Below are 23,810 nucleotides of genomic sequence, written 5' to 3'. Positions count from 1 at the left end.
GTGCTGAAAATGTAGAGGCCAATTTGCTGACAACCTAAAGATTTACTCTGCTCAAGGGCTCTGGGCTTCAGCAAAATGGCAGCCTCTGGCAAGAAGAAACAGGAACAATGCTGGAGGCAATTTACATCATATGCTCATTTTGGTAGCATAATTATTAATGTGGGATGTATGTTCCTTGCTAAAGAACATTATTTATTATATCCAGTTGTTGTGGGTAAAGTTCGGCCTTAATTTAAAAAAACTATTTGTAAACTGAAATAAAAAGGCATTTTTCAAAACCAATATGTTACAAATGTAGCTAGTGTAGCAATTACTTTATATCAATTTTTTTTAAGATTCCTTAAAGATAATTCCTTTAGAGTCAGCATGCTTAACCCATGGCCCATGGGGCAAATGTGCCAGGCGGAGCTGTCTGATGTGGCCCACAACCTCAAACCTAATATGATTATTAATTAATTCAAAAAAAATAATAAACAATAGACCAGGGAAGCACCTCCTCTAGTGCAATAAACTTCTTTATCAAATAAAAATGACACATAATGCACTCACATGCTCCCAGAATGACACCAAGCTCATCACCCAACTATGAGAATCCACCTTCAGAAACCCTGTATGGATGCCACTATATGTTATCTACTTGGCTAAAGGCCCCTCTCCCTGTGTCTGTGTGATAGGAAGGAAAGGATACTTGAAAAAGGAGGCCATGCCCCCAAAACACGTAATAACTATGGCAACTCACACAGCCTCCTTTGGGTGCATGCCACTCTACTGAATGTTGGCCAGTCCTCCATAATCCCGGCAGCTGTCATACATAAGCTGCTACTGTGGCTGGCTCACTGCTTTTCTCTTACTTTCTTAACACACAGACATGGGGAGAGTACCCTTTACCTGAGTAGATTACATCTAGTAGCATTCAAATAAGGGTTCTGAAGTGGATTCTCACAGTTGTGTGATGAGCTTGGTGTCATTCCGGGAGCATGTGAGGGCATTATGTGTTATTTTTATTTGATAAAGAAGTTTATTGCACTACGCAGGGCATGAGCTTCCCTAGTCTGTTTTTGTTTAGGTTTCCCACAGTCCTTGTTTTGGCAATTCAAGGGATATCTGCAACACTGGTTTGTAGCTTTTTTGGCTAATCACACCAGATTGCGAGAGTGGGAATAGTGGTGATCTGGTCAATAAAAAATGTGAATATTCCAACTGAAGAACCATGCCAGATCATTTCATTGTTGGCTGCATCCGGTTACCAAATCACTAAAGTGGCCCACCTCTTCGAAAGGTTGATCACCCCTGCTTTTGAACTATCTTCCAACTATTTTGTATCTAATGATTTTAGAATATTCTTTACTTTAGCCCTGATTTTATAAGAGCTACTTACATTTCAGTTCCAAGAACTGCTCCCCGAAACCTACAGGTGTTCAATGCCACATCAAGTAGCCTGACGGTGAGATGGGATCCTGCCAGCGGAAGAGTGCAGAGATATAAAATATTTTACCAGCCTGCTGTTGGAGATGGTCCAGAACAAACGGTAATGCAATAACAAATTACAATTAAAATCCAAATTAAATTTCAGCTTAAAGCAGTCAAATGTATTTTATTTATAAGTGTACATGATTCATCCTGTTGAATGGACCCGTTCTTTTTTCATTGTAAAGTCAGATCATTTATGCCAGTGAAATAGTACCAGTGTGAATTACCATCTTCATAGAAAATGGAGCTGCTGTGTATTACTTCTAAGGGAAGAATATAGATTAAAACCAGAATAACCCAGAAGTGCGTATCTGATAAAATTTTCAGGAGGGCATTTAAATATCTATAAATTAAATCCCTTGAAAAGCTATTCTGAGGATGACAGTTTTCCAAAAATGTGGGGAATGTTTTGCCTGATACCAAAACATGTGTCGAAACTTTGCTGTTAAAAATGAATATTGGAAGAAGAAAACTATTTAAATGGTGTTAAAGGAGAAAAACCAGTGGAAAATTCTATTATTTTATTTTATTAGCAAATGTCGTTAATGCACACTTCAAAGCATGTCCAGCTGTTCTATAAAATGCCTCTGCTGGAAGCATGATGATAAAATGTCTTTTTTTAAAACAAAATCAAAGGCACTATACTGAAATCCTGTGAGCTCAGTGGGGAATGCTGGCTTTTTCCCATACTAGCTGATGTGTTTACACAATGATTTGAGAACAGAATATTTTATCCCATTTTAAAATAGTGCACAGTGGCTGAAAACATTCAAGATCAAGTAGCTATGTATTGTTTTGAGGGAAAAAAACAGGTTCTCTACTTCCATAGAGACAAAACCACTCTGATCATTTTTATACTCTTTAGATTGATTTCTATGCAGACATGGAACATATTTTTCATCAGTGTATTGCCTTTGGCTCTGTACATATGAATGCTATCATTGCTGGCCATTTATTATTCTTCAAAGTGCCCACATAAGAGACATCAAAAGACATAGGGTGCCCATGGAGTCACTTTTTAAAGCCCAACTGAACTTTCAGTTTAAATCAGCTAAAGACATTCTGTCTGCATCCATTAATCCGCTAAGTCTTCAAGTATTTTTCTTTTACAAAGCAAACACAACTGATGTGGAAAAGATCATTCCCTGTCAGCATGCTGCAAATAAAGATCCTTGCATTCTGTGTGGAAGCAATGGTCTTTCTGCAGAGGCAATCGGCAGTTCACCTGTTGGGTTCAATTTACTAAGGCAGATAGGCTGTTCACTTTTTGGGGAATTTTTCCTTAGCTAAGTGAATGAGGTGAATCTCTGCTGACTTCCAGCATCCAATCATATGCAAACAAAAATATAAATTTTTAGTTTCATAAATGATTTATCGAAAAGAATTGCATCAAATACAGATCAAACTACAGTGGGTAAAAATAACTTTCCTTGCATATGATTGGATATTATTTGCAAAGCAAATTTTCTCCACATCCACTGAGCTAAAGGAAAATTGCCTTGTAAAGTGAAAATTCACTTGCAAAGTGAACAGTCTATTTGCGTTTAGTAAATCATCCCCTTTATGTCACATTGGACGTTCTGTTCTTATTGATGAATTGCAAAAATTGCAGAAAGATACAAATAGCAAGTACATTTTGGAATGCAGACCACATGAAATATGCAAACTATTGTTGACAGCCCAAAGCAGGGGCGAACTGACAACTCATGGGGCCCCCGGGCAATAGGGGATCATGGGATACCTGTGTCCTTGCCCACACTCAAAAAAGCCTATAAAAAAGGTGCATTTCATTGTGCCCCCTGCCAGGGGTGGACTGACCATTTTGAAACTAGGACACCGCCCAAGGGCCCGGGGTCAGTAGGGGGCCCCATGAGATGCCCCTGGTACCTTTTTCATAGGCTCCTTTGAGTTTGGGCAAGGACACAGGGGCCCCATGATCCCCTATTTCCCAGGGGCCCCATGAGTTGTCAGTCCGCCCCTGCCCCCTACTGACCCCGGGCCCTTGGGCAGTGCCTGAGCGCTCGAATGGTCAGTCCGCCCCTAGCCCAAAGCATTCTCAATTTATTACGTTTATTACTAAAGATACTAAACAACTTTGGATGTGTTGCTCTAAACAATTTACAAAAGCTTGCCTAAAGGTAAATTTCAAGCAAGCCAGATGTTTTCCTAAGTTTTTTAAAGAGTGCTTTAAGGTTCCAATACAGGATGCATAGTGCATTTTACTACCATGGTTAAATCAACACAACTTTTATTAACTAGTGTAACAGTGCTTATTAAGTGCTGGTTTAAAGCTCAGCACTACAAGTTTCACTCTCTTTAAGTAAGCTGTAACATTTTAAAGTGATGGTGTGACTGCTTGACATTTACTATGTGTATAGTTCTGTAAGTGTTTATTCAGTGCGGATTCATGAAGCTGGCAATAAACCTGTATCATATGGACAAATGCTTCTCATACTGTCACGTGTAGTAAAAAATCTGAGATATATGTCTTTAGATTCATGCTGCTGCATATTACCTCATAATGCATAACACATTCATCATAAGTGGTAGGGATTGCAGACAGCTTTAGCTGTTCACGGCTATGTGCCCCCGAGTGAATAAAACGTTTTCTTTTTTCCTACTCTTTACTGGTGGTTTGGCCTTGCATGATTTCTTTGAGTACTGTATTAATTTGTAAACACTAATTTATATTAAGCCTGCCTATCAAAGCTTTAGATAGCCAAATAAAATAGTAACATTAGAACAAATATTGTTTTTCCTCCACAGCGGGAGCCACAGCTAGTCTAGCTATGTAAAACACCCTCCAGCAAGCCACGATCTGCCTGCACAGACACCCAATCATCACTGGGTCTAAAATAAGAAGTGTAAAAAAACCTGAAAAGTTTTATGTTAAAATATAATTAGAATGTTAATGTGGGGGGAAAGAGAAACCAGGGAAGGAAAAATAAGCAGATCAAACATCAGCTTTAAATGATCCTGATACTTTCATCAAAATGATCTTCTTCTTTACTTAGGTAAGCAAGGATGCTATGATCTGGCAAATGGTAGGCTAATGATGGGGGACTCATGATCTGGTGGCAAGTAAGATATTGGGTGTTAGGGATCAAGATAGGGATAACACACAGAGAGCAGAAAGAACCCAAAGTTCCTGGAAAAATAAAACATGCAACTAAGGTACAAGGCACATAAGATGTATAAAGTATTGACTGTAGAGGTAAGTTTATTTATTTATTTAAGTAAATAAATAAATAAATAAATAAGCGTTGACTACAGGGCTTAGTTGGTGGGAACAGAGACACACACACTGTACAAGATGCACAAATTGTAAAAAGCAGAATAGTAGGGATAGGGAACAGAAAATAGGGGAGTGGGGTAGTTATCGAAGTAGTTATCAAAAAAAGGGTAAGCATTGATAAAGTCCTCTTTAAGGACATCTCAAACTCAGAAATAGTCCATATAATGTAATTAATGAAAGTACAGTAGTCCCAATAGGGTTTTCTTGTCTTCATGAAGAAGAGATGGCTAGTTTATGCTCAGACATATTCTGAGAAATGGAATTTGGAGCTGTGCCACACTAAAAAAGGCCAAGTGCTACAGAAGTTTGAACATTAAGGGGTCGGAATAGGGACACAACTTCTGAATTGCTATTGAAGGGATTTTACTTAGAAAGAAGAATAGCTATAACAAGCTACCCAGTGCACCCCATTTATAAACCCCCTAAAATTATATAGACATTTTCCTTCTTCATTGGCATGTAGGTTAAAGGATTAATATTTTTCCAGATTTCCAGTGTCTTTTAACTACTTTCCGTATCAGCCTGTGCTAGTCCTGAATGTCAGAATGTTAGGGCTTTTATCTTTTTAATGCCTTGTGATTGTGCTTCTCTTGAAGTTGTTTCCAGCTGCTAGTAAAACACATTCTTACTGCTGAATGTGTATCTGTAAATGCTGTAAATAATCCAGCACATGAGAGCAAATATTGGCAATGCTACAACACCAATGCTGAGCTTCTGTCCCAAGGGACAGAGGTTAAAAGGCTTATTTATGAAGATTTCCAAGCTGCAGTGTTGAGGTCAGGAAAAGACACTTAGGAAATTTCTGAAATATATTTTTTCAGTTTTTTTTAGTTGGGTTACCTAAGCACATTATACCCAGAACTCATTAATAGCAGTATTTGAATATGCTAAACTCACTAGGAAGGCCACCTTTCTGTATTTTGCACTGATGTGAAACTGTAGCAACAGTTGAAAGATGAAAATATAACATGATTTGGCTTCATTCTAGTTGTGACACATGTGTGTGGCCTCTTCACCCAAAAGATTAAATCATTTAAAAGACTCCTGCCATGATCAAAGAATAGGTCAGAACCAAAAGATTAGCAAGAGTTTAAGGTACAGGGATTGAACTGATATCTGACTTGGCATTAAGAATTATGTTTGCAGTTATTGTTTGTTTATTGGGCTATAAAAGCAACATTTCCCTTATAAATAATTATGTTTTTGGTACTTAAAGCTAAACTCCAGACGTAAACTCATCGTACAGTGTTGCATAGTTGTACAGACTTCTTTAATACACTGAAATTTGCTTGTTTTTACTGCACACTATGAACTTTTTTTTGTGTGCATTTGAATCTGCAGTCATAAAAAGCCCGCCTCAATTTCTTGGCTTAAGGACATATAGCATCATCTAGCCTTTCCTCCCCAGACTGACTGCCCCTGGACCACCTTTTCCATTGAGGATTTTAGTTCTTCAATCATGGAGATTTAGGGGTGGATTTACTAAAACTGGAGAGTGCAAAATCTGGTGCAACTGTGCATTGTAGGCAATTGGCTTCTCATAGTTTAAGTTTATATGTTCGCTCTTTGGCACAATATATGTTATATGTTACAAAATCATGGTTAACAGTCAATCTGTCATGATGGAACAACACCAATCTATTATGAGCACAAAGGTACAAGCAGTGAAAAGATCCATGTATAACAAACCGTGTCATGTTGTACAGCACTCGGATCATTAGAATACCTGTAACACAGAAAATATAATTACAACCATAAGGCATAAAGTCAAATATCACATATTTTCCTGGCCTTTTCCATTTGCAAGTGTCCAGAGCCATGCAGGTTTATGCCTACTAGAGCAGATTTTCCAGGAGAAGAATATCTGAGTATAGGAAAAAGGGGAAAAAAGAAGTGAGAGGGAGAGAAGAAAAAAAAAGAGGGGGGGATAGGAAGGGTGGGGATAAGGGAGTGTGGAGGGGACTGGTGTCCTGCCTGAAACATGCTGGGGACAGCTTTTATAGTCCTCACTGGGTCTGAACTTGAGTGACCTGCGAAGACTAGAGCAGGGAATAGTCTTGTGTGCATTGGAAGCCATTCCAATAAAACCATGTTTTGCAGAAAAGTTCCTCTTTTTGTGCCAATCAGCTTCTAACTTCAGCTTGTTCAATTAAGCTTTGACCAGAAAAAGAACCTAGAAGCTGATTGGTTTTTATGCAGAGCTGCACCAGATTTTTCACTCTCCAGTTTGAGTAAATCAACATCTTATCATCATCTGTGGGTGTTACCTAGGGCAGTCTGTATTCAAATGTACAATAAAAATGGGGGAACAATCTGGTGCTCAGGGGTATATAAACTCCAACTGAGAAGGGGAAAATTACTGGAGTATAAAAAGTTCCTAATGGATACTTGCTCAGGTGTATATGGTGATAGCACATGATAAATACATATACCATATAGTATAAATAGAATGAATAAAGTCTTATAAAAAGTCTCTGGGGTAGGAGTAATGGTAGCGGCAGCCATCCTTAGAAGCAGGGCCAGCTCTGTATGCAAACATCAGGAGAGAAGAGAGGAACAGGAGGCGCCAAGCTAAGTGCAATATATAACAGTAATGTTTAATTCTTAGGAATAAAATAAATCTCATCTGTGTTAGGATGTGAGACCACTCTAAATCCGTCCTGTAGGATATCACCAGTGCGTCAAGATGACAGTGCAAATGATGAGAGTGCAAAATCTGATGCAGCTTTGTATGGTAGCCAATCAGCTTCTAATGTTAGCTTGTTCAATTAAGTTTCAACAAAAAAAACTGGAAGCTGATTGGTTTCTATGCAGAACTGCACAAGATTTTGCGCTCTCCAATGTTAGTAAATCAACTCCAATAGGTGTTAAAGATCAAGATAGGGATATGCAAAAATAAAACATTGAGCTAAGGTACAAGATGCATACGTTGTATGAAGTACTGATTACATGGGTTAGTTGGTGGGAAGGGAGACATAGCCACTGTACAAGACCAGAGGTACAGGAAAAACAAGGCACATGGACATATGAGGCACAGGGTGCCAATACGAAGTCAGATGGCATAAGAATTTGGGAGGATACTGGAGGCATAAGAAGAAGCAAAGCAAGGTTTTATTGGGAGCACAAAGAAGTGAGGCATGTACACTGTAAGCATATCGAAACTCCTATCCCATGTCTCCCCTATTGAAGCTTTTTTACTCTGCTCCTGCATAAGCTGTCCTGTAAACATCATAATGTTACAGAAGGAACACAGAGGCATAGGTCATAAGACTACCATGCACTAGAATTACTAGTTAAACAAAAAAATTGGTTACATTTATTAATTTTATCAGCTTATCATTTTAAAACCACATCCTACATTATAATCACACTGGCACTCTTTTTTATGGCCTAAGAGGTAATGCTGTTTTCCTGCCTGTAAGTACTAAATATCTTCTGCGTCATTATTGCACTTTAAGGTTTTTATTCTCTTCCATTGTTACAGTAAATATTGCTTTATAAATACAATCCATCCAAATGCCTGTGCAAATTGACTAACTGTAATACTGCTGAAGAAATGTTTTAGGACAAAGACTAGAAGTGCATCTAAGATCTAAATTTACAGTAATGTTTTTTTTTCCACTAACTTCTCAGCAAACAGTTGGAGGTAGACAGAGCAGTGTTGTGCTGCAGAGACTTCAGCCAGATACTCCATACACTATAACCGTGGCATCACAGTATGCTGAGGGAGAAGGAGGAAGAATCTCTGGCAGAGGAAAAACAAGTATGTTATACTATATTGTTAGAGATACATAATTACTATTCAAGTCTGAAACAGGGATTTTTGAGTGTGGTCATATCCCTCTTTGTATCCCCAGTATTGACTAAAGGTGCCTTTATATAACCTCTTCTTATTCTGTATTTATATGTTCTTCTTTATGTCGTCATGCACACTGAGCATTTTTACAGCTGCTGTTTTTGGCTTTTGGTGTTTTTTTTTACAGCCAGTAAACTCCCCAGCATGTTATCCTATGGGGTTTATTTACTAAAGCTGGAGAGTCCAAAATCAGACTCCCTTCTGCATAGAAACCAATCAGCTTCTAACCTCAGCTTGTTCAATGAAGCTTTGGCAATGAAACCTGGAAGCTGATTGGTTTCTATGCAGAAGGGAGTCTGATTTTGGACTCTCCAGCTTTAGTAAATAAACCCCTATGTGTCCATGCACACATAGACTGGCAGGGGCGTTTTTTTGGCAGGGGCATTTTTTGCCTGGAAAAAAATCCCAGAACTAGTGGGTTTCTAGAGGAGTTTTTTAGCTGTAAAAACACTCTTAGGGCTCGTTCACACTTGGCTGTTTTACCAACGCTTGCCAAACGCCCCTATAGCGTTTGGCAAGCGTTGGTCCGGTGTTTGCGGAGCGTTTTTTAACGCTCGGCAAACGCCGCATGCGCAGTTTAGCGGCGGTTGCTAGGCATTTACGGAGCGTTAAAAAAGCCCCACAAACGCCTATAATGTAGTTTGAATGGTGTTACCGCTCCGCAAATGCCCCGCAACCACATCGCAACCGCACCGCAAATGCTGGCCAGGCGTTTGCGGAGCAGCACCATAGATTAGAATAGGAGGCTTCAATGCCTCCTGACTCAACCAGAGGAGTCCATTTTGCCATGACGCAACGTGATGCGACGCAAACGCTCCCGTTAGAACAGCACCATGTGCTGTAATGTGCAGAATAAGCAGAGGCGTTTGGGAAGCAGTAAAAACGCTTCCCAAACGCCTCTCTGCCGCCTGCACACAACGCTAGTGTGAACGTAGCCTAACGCTGAAAAGAGTGGCAAAACGCGGAAAACCGGCATGTTTTGGACTTTTTTGAGCAAAAAAAAACCCTTTGTTGGTAAAAAAAGCTAGAAAACGCAAATGCGAAAAAATGCAGCAAACGCCTCTAAACGCTAATACAAAAACACTGAAAACTTACATTTTTAACATGACTTTACACAGCTAACGTTATCAGCGTTATTAAAATGCCCAGTGTGCATGGAACCTTATGTGTACTTATGTAATTATATATTTCATCTGACTTCTGAATATTTGAACCCCTTGGAAACACAAACTATCCCACCATGCCTAGTATGGTCTGTCAGAGGATACAGCAGCTGTGTTTTCAGTTCTCTCTGTAAGAAGATGCACGAGATGCTAAACATCGTTAGTAGGTGACTCCTTGCAGACTGCTGAATATCCATCCATATGCAGTCTCTTTGTCTGCCATACTTTGATCACATTAAGCAATAAGAATACAGCATATACCATGTTGTGATTGTCTCCAGACATGAGGAATAAAAATAAGCAAATGTATATATAGCCCTTCAAAGTGCCCAATATCATATTATTATTAAATTGTAAGAGGGAGCATTTGTAACTCTTTGGTAGTTTTGAACACTGCAGCATTGCTGACAAAAAAAAATCAGAAATTTTAAAAAGCAAATATAAATATAATTAAAACGTGTATTATTTTTTGTCAGCGCTTGTTGTAATACAACCAATGCCTGTTTTTCAGAACCCCTTAACACGGTGAAAAATCTCCGAGTGTATGACCCAACCACAAGCACTTTAAATGTCCGCTGGGAGGCAGCAGAAGGGAATGTACGCCAGTATAAGGTCTTTTATGTCCCAACTGCTGGTGGATCTGAAGAAGTGGTAAACACTTTTTTAAAATGTTCAAATTGTTGGTTGATAGTTTCACGGTAACTGTGACATCCACATAACAGTTGCAAACATACTTTGGCTTCTCAATATTAAATATTAGGATGTCTCAAAATCTCAATATTATGATGTAGAATGTAAATTTGTGATCTGCTGAAATTATATCAGCATAAACCAAAAAGTGGTAGGAGTAAAAGAGCTACATTCTACTTAACATAGTTTCTGCTCATAAAATAGCTTTGGACTTTTCCAGCATGACCTCTTGTGTTTTCTATGATAGGTCAAAAATGCTGTGCTTAATCATTATGCTCTGTAACTTAAAGCATATGCTCAGCATGCTGGTGATAGCTGAAAAAATCATCAGCCTACATTCAACACCCAGGTATAGAAATAGCAGGAAGTGAGTACTGAGCTGGGTATTGTATAAACTGGGAGCCATGTGGATTTAATGGGGATCTCCATGGTGGGGAAATGATAGATGACTGTCAAGTGCAGTTGTAAGGGACCGCCTGGCGGTACCACTAGCACTCCACTGAATAGGCGTCCCCAGCGCACGGAATCTAAGTCCCAGGGTGCTTGTTCACCAGGGCCCCTGATGGTGGGGATGGACTTGGAGCCCCCCGAGACCAGGTCGTGGCTACTGGGTGCGTCCGTCAGTGGTAGTGGTATGCGCCAAGGGCTCCCACGGGGAAGAGTCTGATGTGAGGAGGTCAGAAGACCCCACTGCAAGGTATGGATGGATGGATGAGCAAGGTCAGACGGGCCGGGTCGGTAACAGAGAGGACGGCAAGGTACAAGGCAGCGGGTATAGAATGGTCGGGTCACATGCCAGGTCAGCAACAGCAGGTCAAATCCAATAGGGGCATTCAGGAGAGAGGTCAGGCAAAGCAAGGGTCAGAATAGGAGAAAGCAGCAAGGTCAGGTACAATCCGGGTCAAAACTTACAGGGTACAGGTTCACAGGATACAGGATGCAGGGAAGACCAGAAGGCACTGAATGACAGCTCAGTGCCATTTAAATATCCCGCCCTGCGCTGCCATTGGTGCCCAGCGGGCGGCCGCGGCTTCTACTGCGCATGCGCGAACTCGAACGCCGCGGCCGGCCCGGACCTAGTGCCCGTGTCCCTGCACAGGGCGGTGCACTGCGCCTGCACCAGGACCATCGCAGCGGGGATCGAGGAGATCCCTGACATTGCCCACCCCCCTACGGGCAACCTCCGGATGCCCACCCGATCTCTCCACCACGGATGATCGCGAAAAAACCTCCGGACAAGTCTGGGTGCATGGACATTATGGGCTGGCTCCCAAGAATTGTCCTCAGGGCCATAGCCCTTCCATTTGATAAGGAATTGGGTCTGGCCTCCCCTCCTTCGACACTTCAGGATTGTTTCTACCTCAAATTCTTCTTCTCCCTCGACCGTTATGGCTTCCGGGGGTCTAGATTCCCGGTCAGGGAAGGCATCTGGGACTACTGGCTTCAGCAGGGACACATGGAAGACTGGGTGGATCTTGAGCGTGTCAGGAAGGATGAGTTCGTAGGCCACTTCATTAACCATCCGTTTAATGCAGAAGGGGCCTATAAATTTGGGTCCCAACTTCTTTGACGGGCAAAGCATCTTTAAATTGGACGTCGCTAGCCAAACCTTATCCCCAAGCCGCAATACCAGATCTCCCCTCCGTTTCCTGTTAAATGCCTTCCTGTAGTCTTCCTGGGCCCGACTGATGGCCTCTTGAAGCTTCTTATTGTTCGCGGAGAAAAACGTTACCACATCTTGCGTTGCTGGTACTGGGCATTCCGAGACCAAATCCAGGAGGAAGACTGGGTGAAAGCCATAGTTGGCAAAGAACGGGGACTGTCCCGTCGCTGAGTGGCGGCCGTTGTTGTACGCAAATTCCGCTAGGGGTAGAAGTGGCATCCAGTCATCTTGAGTAAACGAAGTGTAGCATCTTAAGTATTGCTCTAGGGTCTGATTGGTCCTTTCAGTTTGACCGTTAGTTTAAGGGTGGAACGCAGAGGAGAGAGACAATTTGATGTCCAGGGCTTTCCACAGTGCTCTCCAAAATCTTGACGTGAACTGGACCCCCCAGTCCGAGACACTGTCTTCGGGGACCCCATGCAGCCTTACTACCTCACGAATGAAGACTCGCGCAGTCTCGGCCGCCGAGGGGGTTTTCTTCAACGGGATGAAGTGGGCCATCTTGGACAAGCGGTCCACGACCACCAGGATTGCCGTGTGGTCTAGTGATGGCGGAAGCTCGACTATAAAGTCTAACGAGATCTTTTGCCAAGGCCGTTCAGGAATCGGTAAGGGTCGCAGCAGACCCCAAACTTTGTTTCTTGCTGGCTTGTTCTTCTGGCAGGTGATACAGGACCTTATATAGCCCTTACAATCTTTAGCCATGTCCGGCCACCAGAAGGAGCGTCGGAGAGGTTCCAGGGTCTTTTCTGGGCCAAAGTGCCCCGCCATCGGGTGGTCATGGCAATGCCCCAAGACCAGGGTTCGGGCTTCCTCCGGCACCACAATTCGATCTTCCCTCCATAAGAGTCCCCCCTTGTTCTGGAGCGGCCCTCCGCCTGGGGTAGAGATGGTTGTGGATGCCTCCATTAGCTTGGAACGAAGGTCCGACTGAAGGGCCAAGAAGTTACCCGAGGACAGGATGGTGTCGGGTACTGGGATCTCCTTGGTGTCCTCGTACATACGTGATAACGCATCTGGCTTAGTGTTCTTCGATCCAGGCGTACGTAATGTGGAAGTTGAATCTTGAAAAGAATAGTGCCCATCTTGCCTGTCGCGGGCGTAGACGCTTGGCGGTTCTCAGATATTCCAAGTTTTTGTGGTCAGTAAATATTAAGATGGGGTGCACCGCACCTTCCAGCAGGTACCTCCACTCCTCTAACGCCGTTTTGATCGCCAGTAGCTCTCGATCACCGATATCATAATTCTTCTCCGCTGGGGTAAGCTTCCGTGAGAAGAATGCTACAGGATGGAGCAGTTCCTTGGTGCCTTTCCGCTGGGAGAGGATGGAACCTACCGCATTCTCCGATGCATCCACTTCCAAGATATAGGGCAGGGCGGCGTCTGGGTGACCCAAAATGGGTGCCGAGGTGAACAGCTTCTTCAAGGCTTCAAAAGATTCCTGCGCCTCTGGTGTCCATCTGAACCGGGTTCCCAGCTTGGTTAGCTGAGTAATGGGGGAGACCAGACCAGAGACGTTCTTGATGAACTTCCGGTAAAAATTTGCAAAACCGATAAATCGTTGGACGCCTTTCCTGTCCGTGGGTTCAGGCCAATCCAATATTGCAGCGACTTTCTGGGGATCCATTGCGACCCCCGCGGTGGAGATAATCAGGCCCAAGAAGGCAATGCTGGATTGTTCAAAACAACATTTCTCTGCCTTGGCGTACAACCCATGCTGCCGCAATCGCCCCAATACCCTTGCTACATGTATTCTGTGTTCCCTCAAAGAAGGGGAGAAAATCAGAATGTCGTCTAAATAAACGATAACAAAGACATCCAGAAAGTCCCTAAAAATATCATTCACAAAGTGTTGAAACGTGGCCGGAGCATTACACAACCCGAACGGCATGACCAAATATTCAAAATGGCCGAAGCGGGTGTGGAAGGCCGTCTTCCACTCGTCCCCCTCCCTTATGCGAATCAAGTTGTACGCCCCCCTCAAATCCAGCTTTGTAAAAACCACTGCTGTTTTTAAACTTTGGAACAACTCCGGTACTAACGGCAGTGGGTAACGGTTCTTTATCGTGACCCTGTTCAATTCCCTGTAATCGATACACGGCCTTAAGGTTTTGTCTTTCTTTTCGACAAAGAAAATTCCCGCCCCCGACAGTGAAGTGGAGGGGCGGATGAACCCCTTCTGGAGGCTGTCCTCGATATATTCCTTTAGGGCCCCCAATTCGAGCTCTGAAAGGGGGAAGATTCGCCCAAAAGGAATTTCTGAACCGGGTAACAGGTCAACGGGACAGTCATAAGGGCGGTGGGGGGTAGAGTATCGGCTCCCTGTTTGCTGAACACATCTAGAAACTCATGGTAGGCTGCAGGGATTACTTGTTTTAATTCAGCTTCCCCCTCAGAGCACAGGAGGATTTGGGGGACCCCCGGGCCCGAAGTGCGGCAGTATACCCGACAGTATGGGGAAGGGAACGAGATTACTCCGGTCTCCCAGTCAATCTGGGGGTTATGGGCCCATAACCATGGGAGCCCCAGAATGACTGGGAAGAGGGGTGAAGCTATAGCATCCAGGCGGAGGAGTTCCTGGTGCTGGCCGGCAATGACAGTGGCGATGGAGGGGGTTTCCTGGTTCACTACCCCCGATTTTATTTGGAAACCGTCGGCCAAATAAATATTGAACCCCTTCTGTTTAAATTGGAGAGGAATACCCTGCTGGTGAGCAAAATTAATGTCCAAGAAGCAGCTGCATGCCCCCGAATCAACTATGGCCGATACTTCCACGGTCCTTTCTGGAAGCTGAAAGAAAAGGGGCACCACTAAGTATTGGGATGGACCAACATTGCCAATGGATAAGGAAGAAGAGGTGCACTTACTCAGTTTCTGTGGGCAGGATCATACCATATGACCAGCTTCACCACAGTAGAGGCACAGGTTCTGGGATTGTCTGCGCTGATGTTCCTCTGGAGATAGTTTAGGCCGTGCCAGGCCGAGTTGCATGGGTTCAGGGATATCTCCAGGTGGCCGGTTCTGGATGTTTGGCCTAGGTGCTTGACTGGGACCTTGAAATGACCCCCAGGGATTTCCATGACCCTGGCCGGACCTCTCAAACCTGCGTTCCCGCAGTCTACGGTCAATTTTAATGGTCAGTGCTATTAAGTCCTCTAAAGTCTCAGGCACCTCCACCCGGGCGAGCTCATCTTTCAGGCCTTCTGATAGGCCTATACGGAACCTATGCAGGAGTGCTAACTCGTTCCAGCGTGTGTCCCCCATCCAGCGCCTAAACTCAGACGCGTACTCCTCCGCCACTCGGCGGCCTTGCCGGAGCGTGTACAAAGTAGCTTCAGCAGAAGCTGCCCGCTGTGGGTCATCATATAGGATGGCCATTGCGTCAAAAAAATTGTCAACCGAACTAAGGTGAGGGTCATTTTTTTGCCGTAATCGGTGGGCCCAGTCTTGGGGTTCACCCTGTAGGAGGGAGATGACGAACCCCACCTTCACGGATTCAGTCACGAAGGTCCGGGGTTGTAACTCAAAATAGAGAAGATAGGACTCACGGAATGACCTGAAGCGTGTGCGGTCCCCGTGAAAACGTTCCGGTAAGGGTACTCGGGGTTCGGCCGCCGGGAGTGGTGCGGATGCCCCAGAAACCGACACAGGGGCTGCTACGGCTGGGGGTGCGGGGACCGCGGCCTGTGGGGCAGGAACGGATATAGTGCAGGTCTGGAATTGGGTTTCAATCTGCTGACATCTATCCTGCAGGGCCAATACGGCCTGTGTCAAATTAGACAGGTGCCTGCAGATCTCCTCAAGCGGCGAGGGCCCTCCTCTAGACTCAGTCATGGCCTTCTGGTACTGTAAGGGACCGCCTGGTGGTACCACTAGCACTCCACTGAATAGGCGTCCCCAGCGCACGGAATCTAAGTCCCAGGGTGCTTGTTCACCAGGGCCCCTGATGGTGGGGATGGACTTGGAGCCCCCCGAGACCAGGTCGTGGCTACTGGGTAGTGGTATGCGCCAAGGGCTCCCACGGGGAAGAGTCTGATGTGAGGAGGTCAGAAGACCCCACTGCAAGGTATGGATGGATGGATGAGCAAGGTCAGACGGGCTGGGTCGGTAACAGAGAGGACGGCAAGGTACAAGGCAGCGGGCATAGAATGGTTGGGTCACACGCCAGGTCAGCAACAGCAGGTCAAATCCAATAAGGGGCATTCAGGAGAGAGGTCAGGCAAAGCAAGGGTCAGAATAGGAGAAAGCAGCAAGGTCAGGTACAATCCGGGTCAAAACTTACAGGGTACAGGTTCACAGGATACAGGATGCAGGGAAGACCAGAAGGCACTGAATGACAGCTCAGGGCCATTTAAATATCCCGCCCTGCGCTGCCATTGGTGCCCAGCGGGCGGCCGCGGCTTCTACTGCGCATGCGCGAACTCGAACGCCGCGGCCGGCCCGGACATAGTGCCCGTGTCCCTGCACAGGGTGGTGCACTGCGCCTGCGCCGGGACCATCGCGGCGGGGATCGAGGAGATCCCTGACAGCAGTATTATTATTATTATTATACAGGATTTATATAGCGCCAACTTTTTGCGCAGCGCTTTACAATATAAGGGAGACAGTACAATTACAATACATTTCAGTACAGAAGGAATGTGAGGGCCCTGCTCGTGGAGCTTACAATCTAAAGGAAGGCTTAAAATGGCTGTAGTGGGGGATGACGTTCTGTGCGCTAGATTTATCAAGGCTTCATTAGACATTATTTCTAAATAAATAATAAGATATCATAGTAAATTATTAATTAATATGTTGAAACTGAAGTTAGTAGTAATGCTGTATTTTATTCAGAAGTAGTTGTCATAAGTAATAAAAATAGCGATACGTAATTTTTGTTTAAGAAACTTGAAATGTATTAATACTTTTTCATTAAAAGATGAACCCAGTGATGACTATAATCAACACATAAAAAAGCAGATTCCTGCACTTTTTCTCTCCAGACTACTGTTCCTGGAAATACAATCTATACAGTTCTTAGAGGACTTCAGTCTGACACACCTTACACAGTAACGGTAGTCCCTGTATATTCAGAAGGAGATGGAGGACGCATGTCTGAAACCGGAAGGACATGTATGTGAATCATGTTTTATTTCTATCTTCAGTGCTTGTGTGTCCTAAGAAATTAAAGGAAAGCCACACATAGGTGCTTACAGTATAAAGTTAGGGAGGTGTAAATAAGCTATGGACAAACTAATTAAAAAAAAACAAGTCAAAGCTAAAACATTCAAATGCATGCCCATTTTTGGGCTATGTGTGGATTGATTAAGTTTGCCTTTGTCTATGCTATATATTTTATAGTTACCTAGTTAGATAAATAAGTAATGAACGGGTAATCACTTCCTTATGTCAGTGAATCCAGGCATCTCCATGCACATACAATAAGGTCTATTTAGACATTTTTATTATTCTGCAGATAGCAAATAATGGTAGCTGCTATTTCTTAAAAAAAAAAGAAAAAAAAAAGAAAAGGCAATTTATGTATATATTTCAATGGCAAGTCTCCTTGAAAATGTCTGTTATTGTATGAAAGATTTATATCACATAGTGGGAAGACAGTGTTGGTAATTAGCGAAAAATACAAAAGTGGAATGATATCATTTGTTTAGCTAATTCAATAGACCTAGAGTTAAAGCTTTTTGATTCTTTGGATTTTTTTGTCATAATTAAAGAAAGAATTAAAAAAAAACCCATTAGACCTTAGAATAGCAAACAATACAACAATTTCAGTAAAGCAAAAAGTAAATAGGAATTAGTAGGACACTTCTGTCAGACATAATACCACACATAACAAATATATACCTTTATTTTTACTTTTGTTGTAGTGGTGAGAGGAACTGTAAAAAATATTCAAGTATATAACCCCAGTACCAACACATTAAATGTCCGCTGGGATCCAGCTCCTGGGCTTGTCCAGCAATACAAGGTCAACTACTATCCATTACATGCAACAAGTCCTCCTCTGTCTGTAAGTATTGTGTCTTTTTGGTTGTATTCAACTACCATTAGCTCATTTGCTTTCATTGATGTTTGGTGTAGAGATATAAGTAACTGTAAAGAGTAAGACTTAAAATTTTAAATATCAAGGATATCACTTCAACATATTTTTCAGGGGGAGTCATTTTCATGAGGCATACATTTGTATGTTAGAAATGTTGAGGAAGGAAGATACCAGTTAATGTAGTACAGTATATTAGTTAAATGGCATTCAGTTACAAAGAATACTGGAGAAACTCTTCCCTTTTGGTGTAGTTATATGACATGTTTTTGCGGAATTTGCAATCAACAATGCTTGTGAGCTTCTTATGGGTGGCAAGCTATCCTTAGAAAATGAATTTCTGTGTTACTGGCACACAGAGAAAAACCATGATTTGTAGTTTGCTAAACATGTGAAATGCTAGAAGCAATAAAGCAAACCAGGTTCAGGATAGGAAAGGTAAGCATACAGTACACTATAGGAAAAAGAAAGCTGCACAGACATGGACTCTTTAAAGCAATGACTCAATTAGAGTAATGTGTGGCTGCATAGCATAGTCTCTATAAGACTTTATAATGACAGAAAGCCAGTCTTAGAATCACTACTTCATTATCCTCATAAATAGTGTCCCTTACAGCTGAATTTGAATACCCATGTAGCAAACACCTTTAGAATAAAGTTTTCATTAATAGCTAATGCCTTAACCACCTTGGACAGCATCACTGAAATTTGTGCCAATACACCAGTTCCCAATCCTAGTGATTTCTCTGCCACTCCTTGCATTTGGATTGTCTGAGTTCCAGTTATTAGCCAAATAGTCCCTTGATTATTCCTTTGACTATTCCTGTGAAGGTGTTTACATTTTGATTGTTAGACCTGCTCAAAAGTCTCACTAAGAGCTACATTCATTGGTGAGAGTTTCTTGCAGTTTTCATTGGGCTTGAATGGTATTTATTTAAAATCCCACACTCATTGCTACCCTGGGTTTAACTGTATCTACAACCTGAAAGCCACTGGGGCTAAAATAAGCAGCCTACTGTATTTAAACTTCTTCTTTTTTGAAGCACTGAGTGTCTTAGTGCTGATTCCACAGATGTATGGTTATTCTTCAAATATATGTTGTGATGTATACACTAATATAATTTTCTGTATCTTGAATGTAATAGTATCTATGCATGCTTCTTTCTAGGTTGTGGTCCCTAGCAACACTCACAATTTGCTGTTAGAACGCCTGACTCCTGACACTCCTTACTCTGTAAATGTGGTTGCCATGTATGCTGATGGAGAGGGTGATCCAAGTCCTGGAGAAGGAAAAACATGTAAGTATTGCCTAAAATATAGGACTTGTACCATTGCATTATTTTTCTGTCCAGTGGAAATCTAATCTGACAAATCTAATACAATAAACCAATACACAAATACATACTTTTTTATGCCTTGTATTTTGCACAATTAATAGTTTTAGGGTTCATGGATACCCCCTTTATTAAACTGCAGTATTATTAGGCAGTGACACATGCAATAAAGCATTTAAAACAGCAATTTTACTCACAGCTTCACTTAAATGATAACAGCTGGAATTTATTGGGTCTCACTTGCTGACCAAAAATTTACTCAATTATGAGAGATTTGTCCCTTGTTTTGTTTTATGTTTTATAAAGTATTGTTATGCTTTGATCTTCCTTGTAAGTATGTTACTGATTTTTGGGCTTAAGATGAAACAAGCACTTTATTTTATTCTATGTACTAATTGTCAAGTTTACAAAAAAAAAACAGGAACATCTGATATAACAGAATGGTGAAGGGTTGTTTTGGAAATGGAAATAATCCTCCTTAGAATAATATTTTGTGCTTACTTATAAAATATCAAACCTCATTCATCTACTGCTTGACCATAAAATTCAGTATATACAATCTCTCTCTCTCTCCCCCCCCTCTCCCCCCCCCTCTCTCTCTATATATATATATATATTATTTATACTGTTACTGTGTATGTATATATATATATATATATATATATATATATATATATATCAATCAAATATTTAAGGACAGCACACGATGCACTCCAGCTCTTAGGTCTAGGTTACTTTTGCTGCCTTTGTGCCCACAAGTCTATTGATACCTGGTATGTATCATTGATCACTGCTGATCCATGTTTTATTGCTTAAAACAAAAGTTAAGAAAAACGTGATTGTGATAAGTCCCATCATTCTAAGGCCACCCATGTCTTTTGCATTTTTTGATTCAGAAGGGGGGTTGAATGAGAGAAAATGCCTTGATTCCCCCATCCACACATTTGAATGGAGGAATCCCTCCAGCTGTGGTATTGTATTCTGACTGTGGGAAGCCTTCCTTGCTGTCAGAATACAATGATCAGTGTTGCTGGCTATACCCCATGGCACTGATCATTTGGGAAAAGCCTGGCAGGATGGTTGTACACAGCTTGAACAATAGATCAACTTGTGTACAAGTAGCCTGCCCATACATAAATTGAAATTCAGCTGTTCCCTACTGAACTGGCCAAATTTTGATCCATGTACTATATGGCCAGCTTAAGCTGTTTCTTTTCACATCAGCACTGCAGGCACAACACAAAAGGGTCGATATACTGTATTAAAGGCAGATGAACTATTCACTTTGCAAGGAAAGTTACACTTTGCAAGGGGATTTTTCTCAGAGATCAGTGAATAAGGTGAACCCCAGCTGACGTACATCCATCCAATCATGTGTGAGCAAAATGCTGTTTTTTTATTTGTATTGCTTGTGACTGGCTATTCTTTGCAAAGTGAAATTGAACCACATCCACTTAACTCTGGGGAAAATTCCCTTTCCTTGCAAAATGAACTGCCTGCTTGATTAGTAAAACAAACCCAGATACTTGATTAACAAAAACAATTAACAAAAACATTTAACCCTTCTCCACAAACAACCACAGACATTTAAAAAAAGACATATCACAAAAAAAAAGCTTCATTCTGCCATATTTGCAGGAACGTGGTATCCATTTCTCATATGCACTAGTTATATATATTTGGATTCAGTTCATTTGAAGGAAAACAATCCAGAACATAGCTAGCTAGTCCTCATGTTCTTAAAGATTATTCAAACTGTTTAAAGCCGTTGTGCTTTCATTACTTTTATCAAAAGATAGAAATGCAGTTTTGAGGATTCTTTCTAATGCAAACTTGAAAAGGATTTGGTAGAGATGGCAAATGCAGTAAAGTCCTTTATTAGAACTGACCCACTTGTCAATTAATTATTTTAGTCTGATTGCAATACCTTCAATCAGCACAATTTACCAGAGACTTGATAATTTAGGCGGTAATACAGAATTTTTATTGCATCATTTATTTTATTGTACTCTTGGGGACCCAACTTTATTTTTTGACCAGAGACCTAGAAATACTAGTTCTCAGGAATGCTGTTGTGGGGAAAGACCTGTTAAACATTTTCAGCCTATGGCAGTGGGGTTTTTTTGCAGTTTACCTGTAGCAATCTCCTCAACGTGCATAAGCTTCCATTAGTGCAACTGTGGCATCTTTAGGCTTTTGTTAATATATAAAATGTCAATTTCCTTTAAAGTTTCACATTGAATAGTGTTCATCGATAGACTTTAGGCATTTATTTAGCTTGTTGGCATGTTATTTAAGTGGAAAGAATTAAAATGATATATGGCATCACATGTAACTATATTGAGATGCATTTATTTTAGCAGTTGCTTAGATGTTTTCCAATACATTTGGATTTGTTTTCTAAGGCCTTCCAGAACTGCAATGCACCCAAATCATTTAGTCAAAATAAGGCTTTAACCCTTAGCAATCTGTCAGTAAACAAAACAGGACAATAGGGAGGTTTGGGATGTAAAATGAGATAAATCATCTTTTGACAACCTTTGCTGGGAAGTGTTGGAATTTGCTTTTTATAGTTATAGGGACTCTCAGGCCCTCCTGAACATGTTTGAAGGTCTACGCACATATTTATGGGTTCCTACATTTTAGTAAAATTTGCAGTTCAGCACATCTGTATAACTGACAGGTATATGTTAAAGAAGTAAAACTTTTTTGAGTATCTTTTACCATAGCTGTGATGCTGCTTGATATTATATTTACTGCTTTTTGCATACCAAGATCAGGTATGTGCACAGCAATCAATCTTTTGTCCTAGGGCAGATTACCATAGTGCGGACACACCACACACTTCTACCACAGTTAAACTGACAATATTTAAAAAAAAATGTCTGTTAAAATACACGAGAAAGGTAGAACTACCACATTCTTCCACAATGGCAACATAAAAATCAATTTTATTGTTATTGAAACAAATAGCCTAATATATTTTGGGATGAATGTCACTGTTCTGCAATGTTCTAAGGAATTCAGAATGGAAAGTTCAGCTCTGTGTTATATTATAACTTTCCTCTGCTTTTGCTGACTGCTGACTGCTTTGCAATTCCCTCCAGCAACTAACAACCATTCCAAATACCTGTGGTATCCCTTTTTCCACATTTTGTTCATACTGCGGTAGGTTTATTTCTTAATAATCTGTTAGTATGTCCTAGCTGGCAGCACTGTGCTATGGAGATTTTATAAATTAACTGCACCAGGAGTGTGGTTGGAAATTTCTGAATTTACTGTGCTCACACATTCATCATAAATATTATGACGTTGTTTTTAAAGAAGAAATCAATCCTATTATCAGGAATGATAATGGTTTTATAATTGTGTTTTCCAGTACCTCGCAGTGGGCCAAGGAACATTAGAGTTTTTGGAGAGACAACTAACAGCCTTTCAGTAAACTGGGATCATGCTGACGGTCCAGTTCAGCAGTACAGAATCATCTATTCTCCAACTGTTGGTGACCCCATCGATGAATATGTAAGTTTCCTTAATGGCTCAAAAATATCTTAATATTGATATATGATTGTTGGTTTATGGCAGTGCATGTAGAACTAGGCATAACACTAAAATCTTGGCTGTCAGTTAAACTTTAGGCAACTGTTTAAAGTGTAGATCCATCCTAAGTACTGTATTTATATTGCACTCTTTTAGGTCTGCTATCACAGTTTACACCGTCTAGTCAAAAAAAAAACATTTGGATTGACTTAAGCTGGCCATGCATTATACAATTGTCTTGTTAAATTTCCTTTAGATTTACCTTCAACTATGTAGTGCAAGGGTCTTCCTGATTGCATACAAATTGAAAGTGTTTAGGTTTGACCTCCTATTAAATGGTTTTGGTAAATCTAAAGGAAAATTGAACAAGAAAATTATAATAGTAATTTTGTATATTAATATAATATAATAATAGTATAATGTATGGCTAGCTTAAAGGTGTTAATTACTAAAATTGGAGAGTGCAAAATCTTGTGCAGCTGTGCATAGTAGCCAATCAGCTTCTAACTTCAGCTTGTTCAAAGAAAGACTGAAAGCTGACTGGTTTCTATGCACATCTGCACTAGATTTTTCACTCCCAAGTTTTAGAAAATCAACCCTGAAATATATTATTATACAGGATTTATATAGCGCCAACAGTTTGCGCAGAACTTTACCATATAAGGGAGACAGTACAATTACAATACATTTCAGTACAGAAGGAATATGTGGGCCCTGCTCATGGAGCTTACAATCTAAAGGAAGGGGGAAATGATACAAAAG

At 41.4% G+C, this 23,810-nt stretch overlaps 1 protein-coding gene across 4 annotated transcripts in view; it reads left to right on the top strand.

Moving 5' to 3' along the window:
- COL12A1 (collagen type XII alpha 1 chain) overlaps positions 1-23,810 on the top strand; it is a 252,311-nt gene that overhangs the window by 134,642 nt on the left and 93,859 nt on the right. For all 4 annotated transcript variants that reach the window (XM_089681387.1, XM_089681390.1, XM_089681388.1 and 1 more), the window contains 7 exons: positions 1,386-1,528; positions 8,399-8,528; positions 10,296-10,435; positions 17,120-17,249; positions 18,002-18,144; positions 19,343-19,472; positions 22,888-23,030. In XM_089681387.1, coding sequence (XP_089537513.1) covers positions 1,386-1,528; positions 8,399-8,528; positions 10,296-10,435; positions 17,120-17,249; positions 18,002-18,144; positions 19,343-19,472; positions 22,888-23,030 — 959 coding nt within the window. The remainder of the gene's footprint in view (positions 1-1,385; positions 1,529-8,398; positions 8,529-10,295; positions 10,436-17,119; positions 17,250-18,001; positions 18,145-19,342; positions 19,473-22,887; positions 23,031-23,810) is intronic.

This window comes from Staurois parvus, unplaced genomic scaffold (genome assembly GCF_062004578.1).
Source record: "Staurois parvus isolate SC_StPar_1 unplaced genomic scaffold, SC_StPar_1.0 ptg000264l, whole genome shotgun sequence".
NCBI lineage: Eukaryota > Metazoa > Chordata > Amphibia > Anura > Ranidae > Staurois > Staurois parvus.
The sequence above is the reverse complement of the archived record's forward strand: the minus strand, read 5'-3'. Positions and strand labels throughout refer to the sequence as shown.